The sequence below is a fragment of the Dipodascopsis tothii genome (assembly GCF_038497935.1).
Source record: "Dipodascopsis tothii strain CBS 759.85 unplaced genomic scaffold V1510scaffold_3, whole genome shotgun sequence".
NCBI lineage: Eukaryota > Fungi > Ascomycota > Lipomycetes > Lipomycetales > Lipomycetaceae > Neoaidaea > Neoaidaea tothii.
In genome coordinates, this window is record NW_027117987.1 from 1 (window position 1) to 20,654 (window position 20,654).

The 20,654-nt window shown below is 69.0% G+C and overlaps 8 protein-coding genes across 8 annotated transcripts; 5 read left to right on the forward strand and 3 right to left on the reverse strand.

Moving 5' to 3' along the window:
* Positions 1-622: 622 nt before the first annotated feature.
* On the forward strand, positions 623-7,517 carry V1510DRAFT_438414 (uncharacterized protein; the record flags this gene model as incomplete). Its single annotated transcript, XM_066935592.1, has 2 exons — positions 623-1,198; positions 1,283-7,517. Coding segments are annotated over 2 exons (6,573 nt in total), but the record flags the coding sequence as incomplete, so codon positions are not given.
* Positions 7,518-8,151: 634 nt separating this feature from the next.
* Positions 8,152-9,524, reverse strand: V1510DRAFT_410509 (uncharacterized protein). The gene is made up of 3 exons (XM_066932729.1): positions 9,328-9,524; positions 9,214-9,296; positions 8,152-9,182 (listed from the first exon to the last, which is right to left on the reverse strand). Exons 1-3 carry the CDS (start codon positions 9,498-9,500, stop codon positions 8,182-8,184), a joined length of 1,257 nt encoding a protein of 418 aa, XP_066791073.1. The 5' UTR covers positions 9,501-9,524; the 3' UTR covers positions 8,152-8,181.
* Positions 9,525-9,888: 364 nt separating this feature from the next.
* Positions 9,889-11,520, forward strand: V1510DRAFT_359896 (uncharacterized protein; the record flags this gene model as incomplete). Its single annotated transcript, XM_066930989.1, has 3 exons — positions 9,889-10,671; positions 11,038-11,085; positions 11,140-11,520. The coding sequence occupies 3 exons, from the start codon at positions 9,889-9,891 to the stop codon at positions 11,518-11,520; spliced, it is 1,212 nt and encodes a 403-aa protein (XP_066791074.1).
* A 599-nt stretch (positions 11,521-12,119) lies between these two features.
* On the forward strand, positions 12,120-13,894 carry V1510DRAFT_410511 (uncharacterized protein). Its single transcript, XM_066932730.1, has one exon. It carries the CDS (start codon positions 12,151-12,153, stop codon positions 13,639-13,641), a length of 1,491 nt encoding a protein of 496 aa, XP_066791075.1. The 5' UTR covers positions 12,120-12,150; the 3' UTR covers positions 13,642-13,894.
* A 943-nt stretch (positions 13,895-14,837) lies between these two features.
* On the forward strand, positions 14,838-15,834 carry V1510DRAFT_410512 (uncharacterized protein). Its single transcript, XM_066932731.1, has one exon. It carries the CDS (start codon positions 14,971-14,973, stop codon positions 15,748-15,750), a length of 780 nt encoding a protein of 259 aa, XP_066791076.1. The 5' UTR covers positions 14,838-14,970; the 3' UTR covers positions 15,751-15,834.
* Positions 15,835-16,327: 493 nt separating this feature from the next.
* On the forward strand, positions 16,328-17,630 carry V1510DRAFT_410514 (uncharacterized protein). The gene has a single exon (XM_066932732.1). It carries the CDS (start codon positions 16,481-16,483, stop codon positions 17,564-17,566), a length of 1,086 nt encoding a protein of 361 aa, XP_066791077.1. The 5' UTR covers positions 16,328-16,480; the 3' UTR covers positions 17,567-17,630.
* V1510DRAFT_400910 (uncharacterized protein) lies at positions 17,611-17,892 on the reverse strand (the record flags this gene model as incomplete). Its single annotated transcript, XM_066931994.1, has 1 exon — positions 17,611-17,892. The coding sequence occupies one exon, from the start codon at positions 17,890-17,892 to the stop codon at positions 17,611-17,613; it is 282 nt and encodes a 93-aa protein (XP_066791078.1).
* Positions 17,893-18,173: 281 nt separating this feature from the next.
* V1510DRAFT_359732 (kinase-like domain-containing protein) lies at positions 18,174-19,373 on the reverse strand (the record flags this gene model as incomplete). The annotated part of the gene is made up of 1 exon (XM_066930981.1): positions 18,174-19,373. The coding sequence occupies one exon, from the start codon at positions 19,371-19,373 to the stop codon at positions 18,174-18,176; it is 1,200 nt and encodes a 399-aa protein (XP_066791079.1).
* Positions 19,374-20,654: the final 1,281 nt, after the last annotated feature.

Sequence of the window (20,654 nt, forward strand, 5' to 3'; positions counted from 1 at the left end):
CCCGGGCCCCCCCCCCCCGGCGCCCCGCCCCCCCCCCCCCCCCGCCCCCCGCCCCCCCCCCCCCCCCCGCCGCGCCCCCCCCGGCGGGCGGCTCGCCTGGGTGTGTACGAGCCTCCGGCGGCGACTCCGTCGAGGTGGCTGCCCGAAGGGCAGGGCCAATTGCGCGGTAATCGGCAGGGATCGGCGCGGCTGTACGCCGCACGGAGTGCGGCTCACGGACCCACCGCGGCCTGCACTTCCGCCCGATCCCACGGCCGCTCGTAAACAGGCAAGACCGGCTCAGCGGCTGGCCATGCATGGCCGGCGCAAGCGCGGCGCCGATCGGCACGCGTAAGGTGCGGTCGATGCGCTGGCGAGCCGCGCGCTGCCGGCCGCTGGCGCGCTGCGGCGCGTGCGCGCAGGCTAGCAGCCGCACCGGCCACAGCGGCGCGCCGCACGGCGTGCGGCGCGGGCCCGTGCCCGGGGCCTTAGTCAGCGATGTGCCGGCATGCCGGCCCCTAACCCCAACTACACAGCTGCTGCCGCCGCGCTCCCCACGCACCACGCCCAGGCTCGGGCAGAGGGTAGGTACCGTGCGGGCCCGCTGACGCAGAATGCCAGTATGGAAGGCGCAAGTATGCAAGTGCTCCCCGAGGAGATCTACGAGGAGCTCAGCTCGCTGCAGCATCTAGCGCTGCAGCGCGAGTGCACGTATTCGGCGTTCTATGGCTACTGGACGATCAGCGGCGTGCACATCGGGCTCACCGAGACGCCGGTGCAGGCGCGGATCTCGCTCGAGGCCAAGTCGCTGCGGCTGGAGCAGGAGTACATGATCATGCGGCAGATGCAGCGGCTGGACCCGGCGTGCAGCAAGTTCATCCGGGCGTTCGACTTCATCCGGCTGCGCAAGAGCAAGGCGGTCATGTCGGTGTTCGAGCGGCTGGCAGACAACTCGCTGTCGTCGTACGGCGCGGACCAGCCGATCACGGTGCCGCAGTTCCTGGACTTTGCGATCGGCACGTGCGAGTGCCTGGAGCTGTTCCACCAGAGCCAGAACAGCGTCTACGGCGAGATCATGGCCGACACGTTCTACTTCAACGCCGAGACGCGGGCGGTCAAGATCCTGCGGTTCGGCTGCAGCGCCAAGAACATGGAGAACCTGCTGACGAACGCGCTCGAGAGCTTCCGGCTGGACGAGTGCGACGAGTCGTCGGCCGCGGTGATTCTGGCCGAGGCCAACAAGAGCCGGGCGGCGCCGCCGGCGGCGGGCGCGGACGCGACGGCGGCGCACCTGCGGGCCGAGTACCTGACCACGCTGGCCGGGCGGATGATCTACCTGTCGCCGGAGCAGACGGGGCGGACGGCGTTCGGCCTCAACTACCGCAGCGACCTGTACTCGCTCGGGATCCTGTTCTACACGCTGCTGGCGTCGCACCCGCCGTACGTGGGCTCGCCCATGGAGCTGCTGCACCACATCCTGCACACGCCGCTGCCGCCGCTGGAGCTGGACCGGCCGGACGTGTCGGCCGCGCTCAACGAGATCATCAAGAAGATGACCATGAAGCCGCCGGACCTGCGGTTCAAGTCGGCGACGGGCATCAAGAACGACCTGGTGGCGCTGCGCAACATCATCAACGCCGGCGAGGACTCGGCCGTGGACGTCGAGGCGTTCCAGATCGGCCAGCACGACGTCTCGCCGGTGTTTGTGTTCCCGAACCAGATCCTGGACCGCGAGCAGGACTTTGTGGACGTCACGCAGATCATCCGGCGGTTCCACGCGCGGCACGCGGCCGAGACGCAGGCGACGTACGCGGTCTCGCGCGCGGGCACGGTGTCGTCGGCGTCGACGGGCCCGGCCGAGCTGCTGGTGCCCGACGGCTCGGGCCAGGCGCTGTCGGACCGGTCGCAGCCGTCGCTGTCGACGGCCAAGACGCCGGACACGGTCGAGCGCGAGCGGCCGAAGCCGCGGATCGACATCGTGTCGATCTCGGGCTACTCGGGCATCGGCAAGACGTCGTTCGTGTGCTCGCTGCAGCCCGAGATCCGCAAGTACGGCTACTTCGCGTCGGCCAAGTTCACGGCGAAGAAGAGCTACGCGCACGAGATCCTCATCGGCGCCATCACGGCGATCCTGCGCCAGATCCTCACCGAGCCCGAGGACGTGCTCAAGATGGTCCACCGCAAGCTGCGCGCGTACCTCGGCCGGCAGCGGCAGAACGTGCCGCTGATCAAGCAGTTCTTCCCGCTGCTCGAGACGTTCCTCGGCCGCGCCACCAAGGGCCTCGTGCTCGACGTGATCGAGGAGGCGGCCGCGCCGGCGCCGCCGGACGTCAAGATCCCGGTCAACAAGATGCAGGCGTCCGCGGTGATCGTGTCGATGCTGCAGACGCTGTGCGAGATGTTCACGCTCGTGCTGTGCTTCGAGGACCTGCACCTGGCCGACGAGGAGGCCGCCGAGGCCGTGCTGAGCCTGGTCGGCGCCAACGTCGACATGGTCGTGCTGCTGACGCACACGGACGCGGCGTCGGTGCCGCGCAACTTCCGCGCGTTCCTCGACCAGGACCCGCCGCGGCTGACGCACGTCCGGCTCAAGCCGCTGTCCAAGGCGCGGCAGGCCGAGCTCGTGGCGGCCACGCTGCACCGCGACCAGGACGACATCCGCGAGCTCACCGACTTTTTGTTCGAGAAGCTGCACGGCAACCACTTCTACCTGAAGGAGTTCATGACCGCGCTGGACGCGCGCAAGGCCATCCGCTTCGACTGGCGCGTGTCGCTGTGGGTGCACGACCCCATCGACCGCCTGGACGAGATCTACCAGACGTTCGCCAAGGACACCGTGCTGGACCAGGACTTCATCATCCGGCGGCTGTCGGACCTGCCGGCCGGCACGCGGTCGTTCCTGAAGTGGGCCGCGTTCATGGGCAACGTGTTCTCGTTCAAGGTCGTCCAGCGGCTGGCGGCCGAGGACGACCCGGAAAACGAGGTCGTGTCGGCGCTGCAGGCCGCGCTGACGGCCGGCCTGGTCACGTCGGCCGACAACTCGGACACGTTCGAGTTCTCGCACGACAAGTACCTGGCCGCGGCGGTGTGCCTGGCCGCGCCCGAGGCCGTGGCCGGCATGCACCTGCGCATCGTGCGCGTGCTGCTCGAGACGTGCGCGGACCAGGACGACGTGCTGGCGATCTGCGAGCACCTCTGCAAGGCGGCCGCGCTCCTGCGCGCGCTGCCGGCGCGGCAGCAGTACCGCCGGGTGCTCGCCCGCGGCGCGCGCCGGATCATCGAGACCGGCTCGTACTCCAAGGCGCTCGAGTACTACACGGCCGCCATCGAGCTGCTCCAGGACGACCGCTGGAACCCGGCCGCCGCCGACGTGGCCGTCGCCGAGACGTTCGAGCTCTTCTGCCACTGCGCCGAGGTCGAGTTCTGGCACGGCAACCTCGGCCGCGCCAAGGCGCTGCTGGCCGAGCTCACGGCGCACTGCGAGAGCCAGACCCAGACGCTGACGTGCTTCCTGCTCCGCAACAAGATCCGGTTCTTCGAGGGCACGCACGCCGCCGTCTGCGCGTCCGTCGACGAGGCCCTCGTCGCCGTCGGCTTCGGCCACCTGCTCTCCCACGGCGACGCGGCCTTCGACCACGCGTTCTGGGGCTTCCACGCGCGCATCGAGGCCACGCCGGACGACGTCCTGCTCGCGCCGGTGCCGGCCAAGGACCGCACGGTGGTCCTGCTCAAGTCGCTGCTGTCGCACGGCGTCGTGGCCGCGTACCTGGGCGCGCCCCAGCACCTCTTCCGGCTCTCGCTCGCGCTCTTCCAGCTCGACTTCAACCACGGCGCCGACGACTCGATCGCGGTCTCGTACATCTTCCTGGGCATGATCGCCATCTCGCGGTACAAGCAGTACGCGTTCGCCGACAAGCTGCGCCGCCTGAGCTACACGCTCCTGGGCAAGTCGGCCAACCCGTCGACGATCGCCCAGGGGTACGTGTACTACTACTTCTTCCTCGACCACTTTGCGAACCACCTCTCGGCCGCGCTCGACAAGTACGCGCACGCGCTCTCGAACGCGGTCTCCGTCGGCGACAAGCTGTGCGTGTCCATGCTCGAGTCGCAGATGGTCGCCATCAAGTTCCTGCTCGGCGAGAAGCTGTCGGCCGTGCTCGAGCTGTGCGACGACACCCAGCTCACCGACGGCTCGGACTGGGCGACCGCGCTGACGGCCATCGTCCAGGTCTCCAAGGCGTTCCAGGGCCGCACGCGCGTGACCGAGCCGGACCACATCATCTCGGACGACACGCACGACTCGGCCGCGTTCATGGCCGCGTTCTTCGAGTCCGACCAGCCCCGGCTGTCGGGCTATACTTACTGCTCGTTCTATGTGATGGCGCTGTACTTTTACGGCTTCTACGACCACGTCCTGGCCGTTGCCGCGCGCATCCACATGAACGTCGACAGCCTCAAGTGCAGCCGCGGGCTGCGCTGGTACAACTGCATCGTGGCGCTGGCCCAGCTCAAGGTCGTGCGGCGCGACCGCCCGACGGGCGCGGCCCGCGAGGCCGTGCTGTCGGCCGTCCGCCACACGCAGGCCGACGTGCGCGAGCGCATGACGCTCTCGGACGTCAACCTGTACATGTACTGGGCCCTGGTCGACATGGAGCTCGAGGACGTCGAGGGCCACCTCGACCGCGCCATCGTCCGCCACGAGTCGCTGCTGGAGCACCATGCCCGGCACGGGTACCGGATCGAGAAGGCGCTGGGGTCGTGGCTGTGCGCCGAGATATACCTGCGGCACGGCGTGCGCAGCGTCGGCCGGCACCTGCTGCAGAGCGCGCTGCAGGACTTTGCCGCCTGGGGCGCCGTCGGGCTCGTCGAGCACGTCCGCCGCACGCACGCCGCGCTCCTCGCCGGCGACGCCGAGGCCCACACGCGCTCCGTCGGCGTGCAGACGTCGACGCACCCCGACGACTATGACGACCGGCCGCGGTACGACGACGGCGCGTCGCAGACGTCCGAGCCGGCCGAGCCGGTCGACCTCGGGCTCGACCTCGGCCGCGACTGGGTCGAGCCGCCGCTGGACGTGCCACAGCACAGCGCGACGCTCGACATCATCGACCTGACGTCGGTCATCGAGAGCAGCCAGATGATCGCGAGCGAGATCAACGTCGACACGCTGCTCCGGAAGATGATCGAGATCTTCCTGAACACGACCCGGGCCGAGACGTCCGCCGTCGTCGTCCAGGAGGACGGCACGTACCGTGTGGCCGCGTACGGCGACCTGGACCACATCGAGTACTACCACGGCCCCGACAAGGCCATCGACGCGCTGGCCGACACGCTCCTGGTGGGCTCGATCGCGTACGTCCTCCGGACCGGCGAGACCGTGTTCATGGCCGACACCACCCAGGACGCGCGCTTCGCCGGCGCCGGCCTCGGCTGGCTCGACCGCTTCCCCGGCGGCCGCAGCGTGCTGGTGCTGCCGGTCCGGCACAAGAACGTGTCTGTCGGCGCCATCTACCTCGAGGGCCCGCCCAACTCGTTCAACACGCGCAACCTCGAGGTGATCTCGCTGCTGGGCCAGCAGATGGGCATCTCGATCACCAACGCGCTGCTGTTCAAGAACATCCGCAAGGTCACGTCCGCCAACGCCAAGATGATCGAGATCCAGAACTCGGCCCTGCAGTCGGCGCGCGAGTCCGAGGCCCGGTTCCTGGCCACGCTGGAGACCATGCCGTGCATCATCTGGACGGCCCGGCACGACCGCGGCGGCGAGCTCGACTACCTGAACGAGTACTGGTACAAGTTCTGCGGGATGCCGACCGCGGGCGCCAAAAACACGCAGTACTTTGCGCAGATCCACCCCGACGACCGCGCGGCCGTCCAGGCCAGCCTCGACACCCGCCTGGCCACCGGCGAGTTCCCGACGGTCGAGATGCGCCTGCGCGACGCCGCCGGCAACTACCGCTGGCACATCAACCGGTCGACGCCGCTGCGGTCCGAGGACGGCACCATCACCAAGTGGATCGGCGCCCTGGTCGACATCGACGACCAGCGCCGCGCCCGCGAGGACGCGCTCAAGGCCATGCGGCTCAAGGAGGAGGCCTCGCGCATGAAGTCCGAGTTCCTGGCCAACATGTCGCACGAGATCCGCACGCCCATCGCCGGCGTCATCGGCATGATCGACCTGCTGCGCGAGACCGAGCTGACGGCGCAGCAGCAGGAGTTTGTGGCCAACATCCGGCTGTGCGCGGACGCGCTGCTCAGCGTCATCAGCGACGTGCTCGACTTCAGCAAGATCGAGGTAGGCAAGCTCGAGCTCAGCTTGGTGCCCTTCAGCCCGACCCAGACGCTCAAGGACACGCTCAGCATCCTCTCGTTCTTGGCGTCCAAGAAGAGCCTTGAAATACAGGACCGCGTCGCCATCCCGCCTGCCCGCCTCGTCCTCGGCGACCCCGGCCGCTTCCGCCAGGTCGCGACGAACCTCATGTCCAACGCGGTCAAGTTCACCCAGCGCGGCTGCATCGCCATGACTGCCGACGAGATCGCTGAGACCGCCGAGACCGTGACCATGCGCGTGACCGTGCGCGACACAGGCATTGGCATCCACCCCGCCGTCCTGCCCAAGCTGTTTCTGCCGTTCGAGCAGGGCGACAACTCGACCGCTCGCCGCTTTGGCGGCACCGGTCTGGGCTTGTCCATCACGAAGGACCTGGTCGAGCTCATGGGCGGAACGATCGGCCTCGAGTCCGTCATTGGCGAGGGTACCGCCGTCACCTTCACCATCGCTTTCCCCAAGGCTCCGGCGGACGCCGAGGCTGTGGCCGACGGGTCCGCGCCCGGCCAATGGTCGTCGCTCGCCGCCGTTCCGGTCGCCATGGCCACGCCCCGGCTGATCCACCCCCCGCCACGCCGCGCCGGCGACGTCCTCATCCTCGTCGTCGAGGACAACATGATCAACCAGAAGATCGCGATGAGCGTGCTTAAGAGGCTGCGCTACCGCGCCCGCGCCGTTGACAACGGCGCCGAGGCCCTTGTCGCTCTCGACCAGGCGGTCGACGCTGACGAGCCCTATGATCTCGTGCTCATGGACTGCCAGATGCCCCTCATCGACGGCTACGAGGCCTCGCGGCGTCTGCGCCGCCACCCGGACCCGCGCATCAGCAAGATGCCTGTCATTGCCATGACTGCCAACGCCGTCACCGGCGACAAGGAGCTGTGTCTGGCCGCGGGCATGTCCGACTACCTGAGCAAGCCGGTCAAGTCGGGCACGCTGGAGGCCATGATCCGTCGCTGGCTGCAGATCTAGCGTGGCTGCGCTGACATTTCCGGCAACCGGCGACTCCGTTGGAGCCGTGCGCTAAGGGCTGTCGAGCCGCATGCCGTGCGGCTTATAGCCGCATGGCTGCTTCTCCCCGCCGGCCAGGGCCCACTCCGCGGAGCTGCCGCCGGAGGCACCTCTCGCCTCGCTGGTGACTGACGAGCCTCCGGCGGTGATTCCGTGGCGGGCGGTGCGCCTCGGCCAGACTGAGCCGCATGCCGTGCGGCTTATAGCCGCGTGGCTGCTTCTCCCCGCGGGCCAGGGCCCACTCCGCGGAGCTGCCGCCGGAGGCACCTCTCGCCTCGCTGGTGACTGACGAGCCTCCGGCGATGACTCCGCGGCGGGTGGTGCGCGTCGGCCAGACTGCGCCGCACGGAATGCGGCTCACGGCTGCTCTGTCGCCCTATCCGCAGGGCGGTCATCCCCCCGGATCGCCCGAGGCTTCTCGCACTGCATTAGTCGCCCACACGCGCGTTGTGTCGCACGCATGCCTGCACGGCAGGCCTGCAGCTGGATCGCACGCTTCCCGCGGTTGCGGAAGGCGACACAGCGCGCAGGGCTTATATTGGGGGACCGTTACACAAGAAACGCATGCGGCTGATCCGCCGTGTCGGCAATGCCGAACGAGCGTTACACGAACGACGCCGGGGCTGAACGCGGCACAAGCCGCACCCGGTGCGGCTCAATGAGCCCGCGGGGCTACCTCAACGCAGCCGCCGCCGAGCGCTCCCGCAGCCGCGGACGCGCCCCCGGCAGCAGCCGGTCTAGCGCGGCGGGCGCAGCAGGCGGATTACGCATGAGCCGCACACGCTGCGGCTCACAACCGCCGGGCTCTCCACGCCCGGCCGGACAATGTACGATGAGCTGTACGATGTATGTATTGGATACGTCTAATTGAGCTTCGAGGCCTTCTCGTAGAGCAGGTCGACCACGTTAGACATGTTCTTGATGGTGTCGAGCGCGGCGTCGTAGGTGGCGTCGACGCGCGGCTCGTCAAACACAACCAGCCAGCCGTTGCCCTGGTCAAGCACGCCGTAGAAGACCTTGTCGAGGATCATCTGGCTGAGCTTGCCCTCGACCTGGCGCGTGTCCAGGCCGACGACCTCGGCCACGTGGGCAATCTCCACGCACGAGAAGGGCTCGATCACGCGGACGAGGTTCTGCTCGAGCAGGGTGTCGTAGAGCGCGGTGAAGTGCGAGCGGATGATCGGATCGGACGAGAGCTCGGCGCGGAAGTTCTCGAGCGCAAGCTCGAACTCGCGCAGCGAGCGGTTGGCGTGGGCCGAGGCGATGGCCTTCATGGCGTCGACGTCGCGGCCGGCGTACTTCTGGGCCATCTTGCCGGCGAGGATGGCGTGGACGTCGTCGGACAGGTTGAGCATGATCTTGCAGAGCAGCATGTACTTGAGCACGGCGATCGCGCGCGGGTCCTCCTGAGCCGAGTAGCCGTCGAGGGCCTCGAGGAAGTACGAGAACGCGGTCTTGAAGTCCTGGTCCTCGGCGTGCAGCACGCCGGACTGCATGTCCAGGCCGGCCTGCATGAGCGTCGGGCAGTAGATGGCGTTGGCCGACGTGCGGGCGCTCGTGAGCGCCGCACGCGACTTGGGGATGTTGCGCAGCGCGTGGTAGACCTTGGACTCGAACAGCTGGACCTCGACCAGCACCATCTTGTCGTCGAGCCGCTTGAGCTCGCGCAGCAGCGTGTTGATCAGCGCCAGCGCGTCGTAGTACGCGCCCTTGTCGATGTAGAGCGCGACCAGCCGCGTCTCGAGCGACTGCCGCAGGAAGTTGCGCCGCTCGGACACGGCCCACGCGATGCAGTCCTTGGTGACCGCGATCTGGGTGTCGATCGTGTCGGGCACGGTCGAGAACATGTCGATCAGCGAGCGAACTGCGTCAGCAGGCCCCCGCGCCGGACGTACTTATCTTGGCCGTCTTGGCCTTTGCGAAGCCCGACATCACCGTCCGCGACGTCTCGATCAGCGCCTGCAGCTCCTTCACCTTGCTGCCGTCAGCGCCGTCGCGCGCGCACTCACCGGTGGCTGCGGTACAGCTCGCCGAGGCCGGTCACGGCCAGCTCCTGGTTCCGGATCGACTCGTCGGACGTGCCCTTCTCGGTCGCCAGCACCTGCCGGTAGAGCCGCTCGACCTGCGCGTAGTCGTCGGCCTGCGCGGCCGCCTTGGCCTGGGTTATCAACGAAGCCGACATCGTGCGGGATGCGATGGGGCCGATGGATGGTGTGGAGGACGGCGGCGGAGGCGGCGACGCAAGACTAGGACGCGTGCTGGCGTTTACGCACCCGTGCTGCCGGCTACGGAGTCATCACCAGATTTTCGTGGAATTCCGCTGCTTTCCTGGCGGCAGCGTTTCCCCAACACAGGCATCCAATCCCCCCAGCCGGCATCCGCGGATTGACGAGCGCAAGATGAGTTACACGCCCAGAGGCGCGGCGACCCCCCGCGGCGGGCTGCGGCAGCAGCGCCGCAGCAAGCACCAGCCGCACCCCGGCATGGGCGGCCCCGCCATGGGCGGCGCGCCCATGCCCGGCGGCCGCATGGCGCCGCCGGGCGCGGCCGCGGCGCAGGCGCAGGCCCAGATGGAGCGCCGGTACGTGCGCCGGCCGGTCGAGCGCAACCTGTCGGCCAAGATCGAGGCGCTCGTGCCGGACGCGCGCCTCTACAGCGAGCTGCGCGAGGCCGAGCAGAGCCTGGACGCGTGCATCAGCCGCAAGAAGCTCGACCTGGAGGACGCGCTCGGCCGCCAGGTCACCCAGAAGAAGAAGCTGCGGGTGTTTGTGACGACGACGCCGATCGACCAGCCGTGGCAGACCATGGACCGCATCGACGAGAACACGTTCGACTTTGACATCGGTGCGATTCCGTCGTGGCAGCTGCGGATCGAGGGCCGCCTGCTGGACGACGACGGCAACGCGCTGCCGCAGAGCCTGGACGACCCGGCCCGCCGCAAGTTCTCGTCGTTCTTCCAGAACATCACGGTCGAGCTGGACCGCCCGCGCGAGCTGTACGGCGACAGCAACGTCATCGTGTGGTCGCAGCCGCAGCCGACGCCGGGCATGCCCCAGCCGCCGCCGGTGACCTTCGACGGCATGGACATCAAGCGCAAGGGCGACACGAACGTGCGCGCGCGCATCCTGCTGTACCTGCGCACCGCGCCGGAGAAGTACAAGCTGTCGCCGGCACTGGCGGCCGTCATCGGCAGCCGCGACGCCACGCGCCAGCAGGTGGTCATGGGCCTGTGGCAGTACGTCAAGTACCACGAGCTGCAGGACGAGGACGAGCGCCGCAAGATCAACCTGGACGACGCGCTCAAGGAGCTGTTTGCGGCGCCGCCGCCGGCACCGCCGCAGATGCCGCCCGGCGTCACGTCCATGCCGGGCATGTCCCAGGGCGTGCCGGGCGTGCCCCCGGGCATGCCTCAGATGCCCATGCAGGGCATGCCGGGCATGCCGGGCATGCAGGGCATGCCCCAGATGCCGCCGGGCATGCCCCAGATGGTCCCGGGAATGCCCCAGGGGATGCCGATGCAGGGCATGCAGGGCATGCCCATGCCCGGCATGCCCATGCCGGGCATGCCGCCCGGCCTGCAGATGCCGCCCGGCCTGCAGATGCCCCCGGGCATGTCCATGCCCGTCCAGCCCGGTATGCCGTACGGCCAGCCGGCCATGCCGCACATGCCGCCTGCGCCGGACCTCGAGCGCGCGCTCTTCTCGCAGCTCGTCGAGAAGGTCACGTCCACGCACCTGCTGCCGCTCGATCCCATCGTGATCGAGTACGTCATCAAGGTCGACACGCCGCCGTCCCGCGACGGCTCCGCCGACGCTGGCGAGACCACCATCGTCGACGACCAGGACGTCGCTGTCCGAATGACCACGTACGACATCGAGGTCGACACCGAGGACTCACAGCGCATGGCCCTCGCCAACGTCCTCGGCTCCTGGACCCGCGGCCAGGACGAGATCGTCGCGCTCGACGACGAGATTGGCCTCTGCATCCAGGCCCTCAACAGCGCCAAGCTCAAGCGGGACTTCTTTTCGCGCATGGCCCAGGACCCGGCCAACTTTGTCAACCGCTGGATGGCTTCCCAGGCGCGCGACCTCGAGGTCGTCCTTGGCGACCGCGACCTGAACGGCGAGGAGACTCGCCGCGCCGACTACTACACCGACGAAGAGCTCAAGGAGAGCATCTTCCTGATGCTCAACCGAGCGTGATTGCTACGAGACCGATTGCCTTGAATACTGTATACTATTTTGTACAATTAGCGAATACAGCCGTGTGGCCGGAGCTGCGCGGATGCGCCAAGATGTCGCGGTGGCTCGAATGCCGATGTGCGGAGGAGCTGCCGACGAGACTGTCGAGGGCGGCTGGCCTGCGGGCTTGCGGGCCTGCGGCTATATGCCGCACGTCGTGCGGCTCGTTGCCTCGAGGCACTCCATTTACCCCTTTAGGGTGTGGACGAGCCTCCGGCGGCGACTCCGTCGAGGGTCGCTGCCCTGCGGGCAGGTCAGAATTGCGCCCGAGAGGACGGTCGGAGGTACCGGCGGCTATAAGCCGCACAACATGCGGCTCATCGCCCGGAGGGCGCCACCCTCGACGGAGTCGCCGCCGGAGGCTCGCCCGCCGGTACGCGACCCTGGCACGTTAGCCACTGCAGCTCAGACGGCCCGCAGCATTTCTTGGCCTGTATTGCACCAGCGCGTCGCGTCCGCAAACAGCCGCACCGAGTGCGGCGCTGCGCTCCCAACGGGCCGCCGGGTAACACGAAAAAATATCACCACACCCGTCCGCGACGACCGAATGTCCACGACGGAGCCAGTCCACGACGGAGCCAATCAGCCGGCATGTCAATTCGAGGCGGCCCGGCCGCGGCCAGGCGGTGGGCGGCGCGTGTGCGCAGCACGGTCGGCGTGCGCGCGTCGTCCACGTCGGGGCAGAGCCGAGTACTGCAGGCGCCGAGATTCAACTTCAAGGACATCCGGGCCCGGCCGGAGGTGTACATAGACAGCATTCGGGAGCGGCGGATGGCGCCGCGGATCCGCGAGTACGTGCCCAAGATCTTGGAGCTGTACGAGCGGCGAATTGAGATCGAGAAACGCAAAAACACCGAGTTTCTCGACCGCAAAGACCTGCACCAGGCCATGGACGCGCTGCGCAAGTCCACGGCCGACAAGCAGGCTGTGGCCGGGCAGCGGGCCGAGCTCGCCGGCGCGCTGTCGGCAGTCAAGAAGCGGCTGCAGACGCTGGAGGACGACCTGCGCGCGGTGGAGGTCGAGCTGGAGGACCTCGTCGAGGACGTGCCCAACATCCTGAGCCCGACGGCGCCACGGAACGACGAGCCACGGCCCATCCGGATCCTCAACCCGCCCACGGCAGAGACGTCGTCAGAACGGCCGCCGGCGGTGCGGCCCGGGCAAAAGTCGCATCTCGAGATCGGGCTGGAGCGCGGGCTGGTCGACGTCGAGACGGCGTCGCGGATCTCGGGCAGCAAGTGCTACTATCTGCTCAACGAGGCCGTGCAGCTGGAGCTGGCGCTCGTGCAGTACGGGCTGGCGGTGGCCGCGCGGCACGGGTACCGCATGATGATGCCGCCGTCGATCGTGCGGACCGAGATCGTGCGCGCGTGCGGGTTCCGGCCGCGCGACGGCGACAGCGAGCGCCAGATCTACGACGTCACGGCCGACGTCGACGAGGGCCTGTCGCTGGCGGCGACGGCCGAGATCCCGATGGCCGGCTGGGGCGCCAACAAGGTCTTCCGCGAGCAGGACGCGCCGATCAAGTGGGTCGGCGTCAGCCGGAGCTACCGGGCCGAGGCGGGGTCGCGCGGGTCCGGCGCCAAGGGCCTCTACCGGGTGCACGAGTTCACCAAGGTCGAGATGTTTGCGTTTGCGTGGCCGGGCGCGGGCGAAGGGGCGCCGGACGCGCTTAGCGCGGGCCTGCACGAGGAAATGCGCGAAATCCAGGAGGAGATCATCGGCGGGCTCGGGCTGTGCGCGCGCGTGATGGAGATGCCGGCGTCGGACCTGGGCGCGTCCGCGTACAAGAAGTACGACATCGAGGCGTGGATGCCGGGCCGCACAGTCGGCGACGTGGGCGGGTCGTGGGGCGAGGTCACGTCGACGTCCAACTGCCTCGACTTCCAGGCGCGCCGCATGAACACGCGCGTGCGCGCGGCAGACGGCGCCTCGCTCGAGTTTGCGCACACGCTCAACGGCACGGCCATGGCCGTGCCGCGCGTGATCGCGGCGCTGCTCGAGAACGGCTACGACGAGGCCACGGGCCGCGTGGCGGTCCCGGCCGTGCTGCAGCCGTACATGGGGTGCGCCTCGTTCTAGCGGCGGCCGCGCGTCGCCGGCGCAGCCGCGCCGTTGGCCGGTGGCGACCGCGCCCAGCGAACGGCCGCAGGTACCCGAGGATACCCGGTGGTACCCGGCCGTGCGGCGCGGCGCGGCTGACGCGACCCGCGCTTACGTGCGCCCTGCGGCTGTGCGCCAACCCCGACCCGCAGATATGCGGGGCGTACGGTGCATACGCCTGCGGCCCGCCGGCCGCTCTGTATTTAGACATGCATCCACTCTTTCGAATCTGGCCGCCGGCGGTGCCGGCCGCGCCGGTGCCGCGGCGGCGGCGCGGTCTGCCCGGCCCCGGCCTAAATGGACTGTCACTCTCGACCACTAGCCTGTTCTCGCGTTCCTGCAGCGGCCGACGAACACACGGAGCTACGGGTGTGGCGGCTGCCTCTGCAGGCCGCGTATGTTCGCCTCGCCCGCGTCGCTAGCGCCGGCTAGTCAGGGATCCAGTTTCACCTGACCGCCAGGACGCGGTATCGGACCCGCACTTGACTCCTATCTGGCGGGCGGGCGAACGTCCACGTAAGCTCGGGCGGAGCGTGCCTGCGGGCTAGCCGCGGAAGAGCACAACCGTGCATTAGCGTACATATAGCCGCATGCGGCTTGTCTATCGTGCAGTAGCGCGGTTACGCCACATGTCGCCAGTCCGTTGCGCCACCCGGCCAAAACGCACCGCTGGGTGCCCCGGCGAGCGCTGCGCTGTGACAGCCGCGCTGGTAGCGTGGCTAGCCTGAAACTGCCTAGCGCGTCCACGCTACACCCTATGACGTTAGCCGGCAGCGCCGAACAGAGCTGTATTAATCGTGACGCCGCGACTAGTCCGCCCGCTGGGCGACCCATTGCGTAAGTCCGCGCGCGCATACGCGCGGGCGATCGCTGATGCCTTGGCGCAGCAGCGTCAGGCACAAGCGCGGCCGGCTCGATTGGCTGGGTGGTGCGCAGCAACGTGCGGGCGCGCCGCCGGCCGTCGGCGACGCGGGCTGTCGGACGCGTCAGGGCGGCCGCAGGGCGCGCGCGCGGCCGGAGGCAGCGTCGCCGCGGCCGGGCCGTGCCAGGCGTGCCAGCGGGCTGGGCCGGCGCGTCCTGGTGGGCCGTGCGGGCACGGCCCTGAGCGGCGGCCCGGCTGCGCGTCCGCAGAATAGGCTTTGATCGGATTATTTATATAAATTTGAAAGCGGCCCCTTTGCAACCGATAAACACTCGTCCACTCTTTTATCATACGCTGCTCCGGCCGGCCTCCAGCACAGCCGGGCCAGTAACAAGCGAGCGCTGCCGCGTTAAATACCCTGATCTCCGAGCCGCCACCATCCCTCAATGGAGTCCAAGCCTGCCGCAGACCGGCCCGCCGCCGACGCGGTCGTGCCCGTCGGCCTGTCCGGGTCCGCGTTCGTGCCCGTCGAGCGCGCAGACGAGCCCGCCGGCCCGGAGCACCCGCTCGAGAACCTGCAGTTCACGGTCTCGATCGTGATCTCGTGGGCGCTGCCGCCGGTGATCGCCAAGGCATCGCACCTGCTCTACACCAACAACGTCCACAGCATGGCCGCCGCGGTCGAGGCCGGCATCGCGCCGCTGTACTGCGGCCTGATCGCGCTCTCGATCGTCGGCCTGGCCGTGATCATGGCTCTCAACCGCCGGCGCATGGCCTCGTTCCTGATCTACACGTTCTCCATCGTGATCTGCACGTTCGTTATCCAGGCCGTGCGCCAGACGGGCGCCGCCGACACCACGCGCGCCCGCGCCGCCGACACCATCTCGCAGTCCGTCGCGGCCGCCACTCACTTCAACAGCAACAAGTTCGCCGACCCGCTCACCGGCGTCGTCATCGACCAGGCCGTCCAACTCACCCTGGCCGAGACCGCGTTCTGCCTGTTCCCGCGGTACCTGTGGGTGCTCTGCCACGCCGCCTCGTTTGGCGTGTGCATGGAGTACCTCCGCCAGGAGCTCTACATTCTCTACCTCCAGCTGACGGCCAGCGCCGAGTGCCGGGCGGCCGCCGAGCGCGTGGCGGCCTTTGCGCGCGCGTGCTGCGAGCGCCCGGTCGCCGCGCGCGACGAGAGCTCCGAGAAGGACGAGCTGCTCGGCGCCATGGTCTGAGCCGCCGGCCGGCCGCTGTATACATACGCCGTATCCTTACCCGGCCGCATTGCATGTCTGTAGCATAATCGTTATCCGCCAGTAGCCGCAGCCCCTGAGTCGCCCGCACGTGACCGTGCGAAAAAACATCACCGCCGGTCGGTAAATAGCCGCCTCTCCACCGCCGCAGGCATCCATCCGCACGACGCCCGCACGAGGCATCGATTGCGCGGCAGACAACAACCAGCAGATGGCCGCCCAGCTAGGCGCCGCACCCGGCCTGCGGCCGAAGCTGCTGGGCCGCCTGCCCGGCGCCAGCAGCGCGATCGCCAGCGGCGCGTCCGCCGCGGCCACCCCCAGCGGCTCGCGCACGGCCACGCCGACGCCGGTCGAGCTGCATGCCGTGCGTGCATTCGACACCGACACGTTCTCGTTTCTGGACGACGACGGCGACGACGGCGGCGACGGCGACGCGCCGATCCACACGCTCGACGAGGAGATCGCCCGGTACCTGTCCGAGTCGTTTCTGCGGCCCGAGCCGACGTTGGCGCCGGCGAGCGCGACCGGCATGCCGCTGACGGCGGCGGCGGCGGCGCGCAAGTCACGGCTGAAGGTGCATGGCGCCCTCGACGTGTTTGAGACGACGCTGGCCGAGCTCGTGTCGTCCGTGTCGCGGTACAGCCCGTCGTCGCTGACGGCGCGGCGGCTGGTCGCGGCGGACGTGGCGCTCGAGGCGGCCGTGACGGAGCTGATGCAGTTCCGGCGCAACGCGGCCGAGATTGCGCGGCTGCGCGCGGAGGCCCAGCGCATCGACGGCGTGCTGCAGGACGTCCTGGGTGCGCTGTCGCGGGCCCGGCGCGACGTGCTGGCGGCCGGGGTCACCGCCGACAACAGCACGGTGGCCGCGCTGCACGGCACGGCCTTCAGCCGCGAGCACCCGGACCCGATCGACCAGTACAAGGAGCTGCTGCTGTACGCGACCAAGATCTCCAAGTTCTCGACGGCGCCGCCGGACTTTGTGGCCGCCGTGCGCAACGTGCTCAACCCGCCGCCGCCGCCGGAGGCGCCTGCGGACGCGCCGGGGGAGGCCGCGCAGACGGCGGCGAACGCAGCTGCCGCCGCGCAGGCGCAGGCGCAGGCGGCTCAGGCCAACACAGTGCTCGCCGTGGCCGCCGCGCTGCAGACATACCCGCCGGGAAACACGCCGGTGTCGCACCCGTGGCCGGTCGAGGACGAGATGCGCCGCGGCGTGCTCACACTCTACAACCGCGTGTACTCGGACCACAAGTCCGAGACACTGGCGCCGGCGACGACGGCGACGGCCGCGCCGACGATCGAGACCGCGCCGGCGGCCGGCCGACGGCCAAAGCGCGGCGACCGCGCGCACGAAGCCAACGGCAACGGGTCGTCCGAGGACGCCAGCGCGTCCGACAGCGACTCTGACTCGGACTCGGGCTCGGACTCGGACGGCGGGCGGCAGCGCAGCACAAACGGGACGAACGGCCACGCCAACGGACACACCAACGGGTCGGCGTCGGCCCACGGGTCGGCATCGGCCCACGGGTCGACCCGCGGGTCGGCCAACGGGTCGGCCAGCGGGTCAGCCGCCGGGTCGGCCCACGCGTCAGCCACCGGGTCAGCCGCCGGGTCAGCCGCCGGGTCAGCTGCCGGATCAGCCGCCGGATCAGCCACAGGCTCTGCCACCGGATCGGCCCGCGCCTCGGCGCAGCCCCCGCCCGTCCAGCCCGCCGGCCACGGCTCGGACTCGGAGCGCTACGACGGCGACCACGCCGGCGTGCTCGACGACCTCGACCTATTTGATCCCGACGCCGAGTAGCTACGTGCTATCGATGTAATCATATATTCAAACCATACATTCAACTAGACGCCGCCGCCCGAACGCTCCACAGACACGCCGCGGACTTCGCGCGAGCCCATATATCCATTGTTTGGGTTGTTGTTTGATCCGCCCGCCGACATGTCGTATCGCTTGTACGACATACCACGCTCCGGGTGCTTCGGGTGCTCGTGCGTGGCGCGGTGGTGGAAGTAGAGGTAGCCCATGCCGGCCATGGCCATGGCCAGGCCGATCATGCGGCCGTTGGTGTTGGGCTTGAGCCCGTCAGGCTTGATTCCGCTTGGTTTGATCTCAGTGGCAACCATTGTGTTTACCGTCTCCAGCGGCGGCGCCGGCTTATATAGCCCGCCGGCGATCGCCTGACTTGATCAGAGTTCCGGTCGCTCAGGGCCGTGGTCTGTGCCGTCCCCGCACTCGGGTTAGGGCCGCCGCACGACGTGCGGCTCAGGGCGTCTGCACGGCCACGGCGCCACAGGATCGCCGGCCGGGCAACCGCGCCAGGCACGGTCTGGCCCTGTGACGGCGCTCCTATCACATTGGCAAAACGGCGGCTGCCGCCGTGCGGCGTATATCGATAAATTGCTATCTACTTGAGCACGTAGTGTCCCACGCCCTGGCGGAAGTTGAACGGCTGCAGCCGCGGGGCCTTGCGCTTCCACAGCGCGGGCCCGAACTCGATGCCCTTGAAGAAGTCGTGGCGCTTGATGTCGTCGATCTGGATGCGCTTCGTCGGGTCGAGCACCAGCAGCCGCTTGACGAGGTCGCGCGCGGCGGCCGGGAACCCCGGCGGGAACACGTAGTTGAGCGCGGTGATCTTCTGGAATGTCTGGAACTCGTTGGCCGCCTTGAACGGCGGCCGGCCGGCGATGCACTGGTACAGGATGCAGCCAAAGGCCCACAGGTCCGAGGGCTTGCTGGCAAACTTGTCCGTCAGCAGCTCGGGCGAGACGTACTCGGCCGTACCCACAAACGAGTTGGCGCGCTCGCTCTCGTCGATCTCGAGGGCGTCGGCGCGGCGCGGCCGGTGGTCGTCGTCGTCGCGCTTCTGCGCCAGCGCGGCCAGCTCGTCCGCGGACGGCATCGGCAGCAACTTGGCCGAGCCAAAGTCGGTGACCTTGACGCGCATGTTGCTGTCCAGCAGCACATTCTCGGGCTTGAGGTCGCGGTGGATCACGCCATGCGTGTGCATGTACTCGACTGCGTCGAGTAGCTGGGCGCAGTAGTACTGCGTGCACTCCTCGTTGAGCGAGCCCAGCTTCTTGACAAACGAGAAGAGCTCGCCGTTGGGCGCCAGGTCCAGCACAAAGTACAGCGACCGCTCGTCCTGGAACGTGTAGTACAGCCGGACAATGCCCGGGTGGTCGCCGAGCCGGTTGAGTGTGTTCTTCTCGATGTTGACGTACTTGACCTTCTTCTCCTTGATGATGTGCCGCTTGTCCAGCACCTTGATGGCGTACTCGCGCAGTGTCTGCCGGTCCGTCGCGGCCACCACGGTCGAGTACGAGCCCTCGCCGAGGACCCGGCCGAACGTAAAGTCCTTGACGCCCTTGCGTATGATCCGGATCTGCACGTTGCCGTCCTCGCCGCTGACCTCGCGCACGGCCACCGCCGCGCCGCGCTCCTGCCACTCGGCCGACGACGACGGGATGTGCCCCGGCTCGACCGACCGCGGCGTGGCGCTGTTGGGCCGCGCGCCCGTCGGTGTCGTCGGCGTCGTCGCCGTCGCTGTCGCGGCCGCGGCCGCGGCCGCCGCCAGGCCTCCGCCGGTGCCTACTGTTCGCTCCATCGCTCGTGCTCGGCCTGCCTCGTCCTGCGCTGCGTCTGTCGGCCGCTCCCGCTGCCGTCTGCGCTCTCTGCTCCGATCGCTGTTGCCAGTGGTGCGCTCTCGTGCGCCTATCCCCGGTCAATCCCATCCATGCCCGCCCGTGGCGCACTCACCTCGCGGTCTGCTTCCCGGAGACCGTGTGTTTCTGTGTGCTGCCGCCCTGTGCTCGCTGCCAGACCGGTTCGGGTTTCTGCTGCCGCCCGTCGTGGCAGCCGATCTCCAGAAGATCACATTAAGGTTACCCGGCCGGAACGGCAGTTGGATTCACCACCGCGCGCCGACAACGACCGCGCCGTTTGCATATGGGCGCCCGCGGTTGCCATTACGACCGCGCGCCGTGTAGAAAAGGCCCGCGCGAGGCGGCGCCGCGCGGCACCGCCGACGTCTGCACGCCAGACCTTACGAACGCTCGCGCCTGGACTCTCAGCGCGCACACGGTCGCCGACCGCTTCAGGTATGCACGGGCGGGGCCTAGGGCGGCGCAGAGCGGGGGCCGGTGGCTGGGCCGCCTGTCCGAGCCACGACCGGGCGGTGCAAGCCGCGCGGTGTGCGGCGTACCGCCGTTGGCTGCGCCAACGGGCCGGATCGATCGGCTGCGGCGCAAGGGGCTGCGTCTGACGTGGCGGGGTCCAGCCGACAGCCGCCCCCTGCATGCGCCGCACGACGTGCGGCACCGAGCCGCATGGCGTGCGGCGCCCCGCCGACGTCATCGCGCTGACCGTCAGAACGACCCGAACCGAACCGAACCGAATCGAGCTGCCGCCATGCTCAAGGCACCGGCCACCCAGATCCAGATCTTCCCCTCGGACTACTTCTGCTCCACCAAGCCGCCACTCAAGACCAAGACGCCCGAGGATGGCAAGAACATCTTCGCTGAGATGGGCGGCGCGCCGCTGCCGCTCTGCAACCCCGACGGCTCGGCCAACACGCTCAACCAGTATTACTACTACATGTTGCGCCACAACCGCCCGGCGCACTCGGGCGCCCCCGTCGTGAGCGACGACCCCGGCTCGCCCGGTGGCCGCTCGCGCGACTTTCACCCTGTGGCTTCGGTCAATCTCGAGATCTTCAACGACTACTCGCAGCGGCGGCCGCGCGGCGCGGCCGACGGCTCTGCGCACGAGCGGCTGCGTGAGCGCCGCCGCAGCTCGCGCCGCGCCTCGCCCTCGATCCGGACTCGCCGGGTCCGCCAGGCACCGGGTGCGCAGGCGTCGCAGACTACTCAGCAGGCTCAGTTTAGAC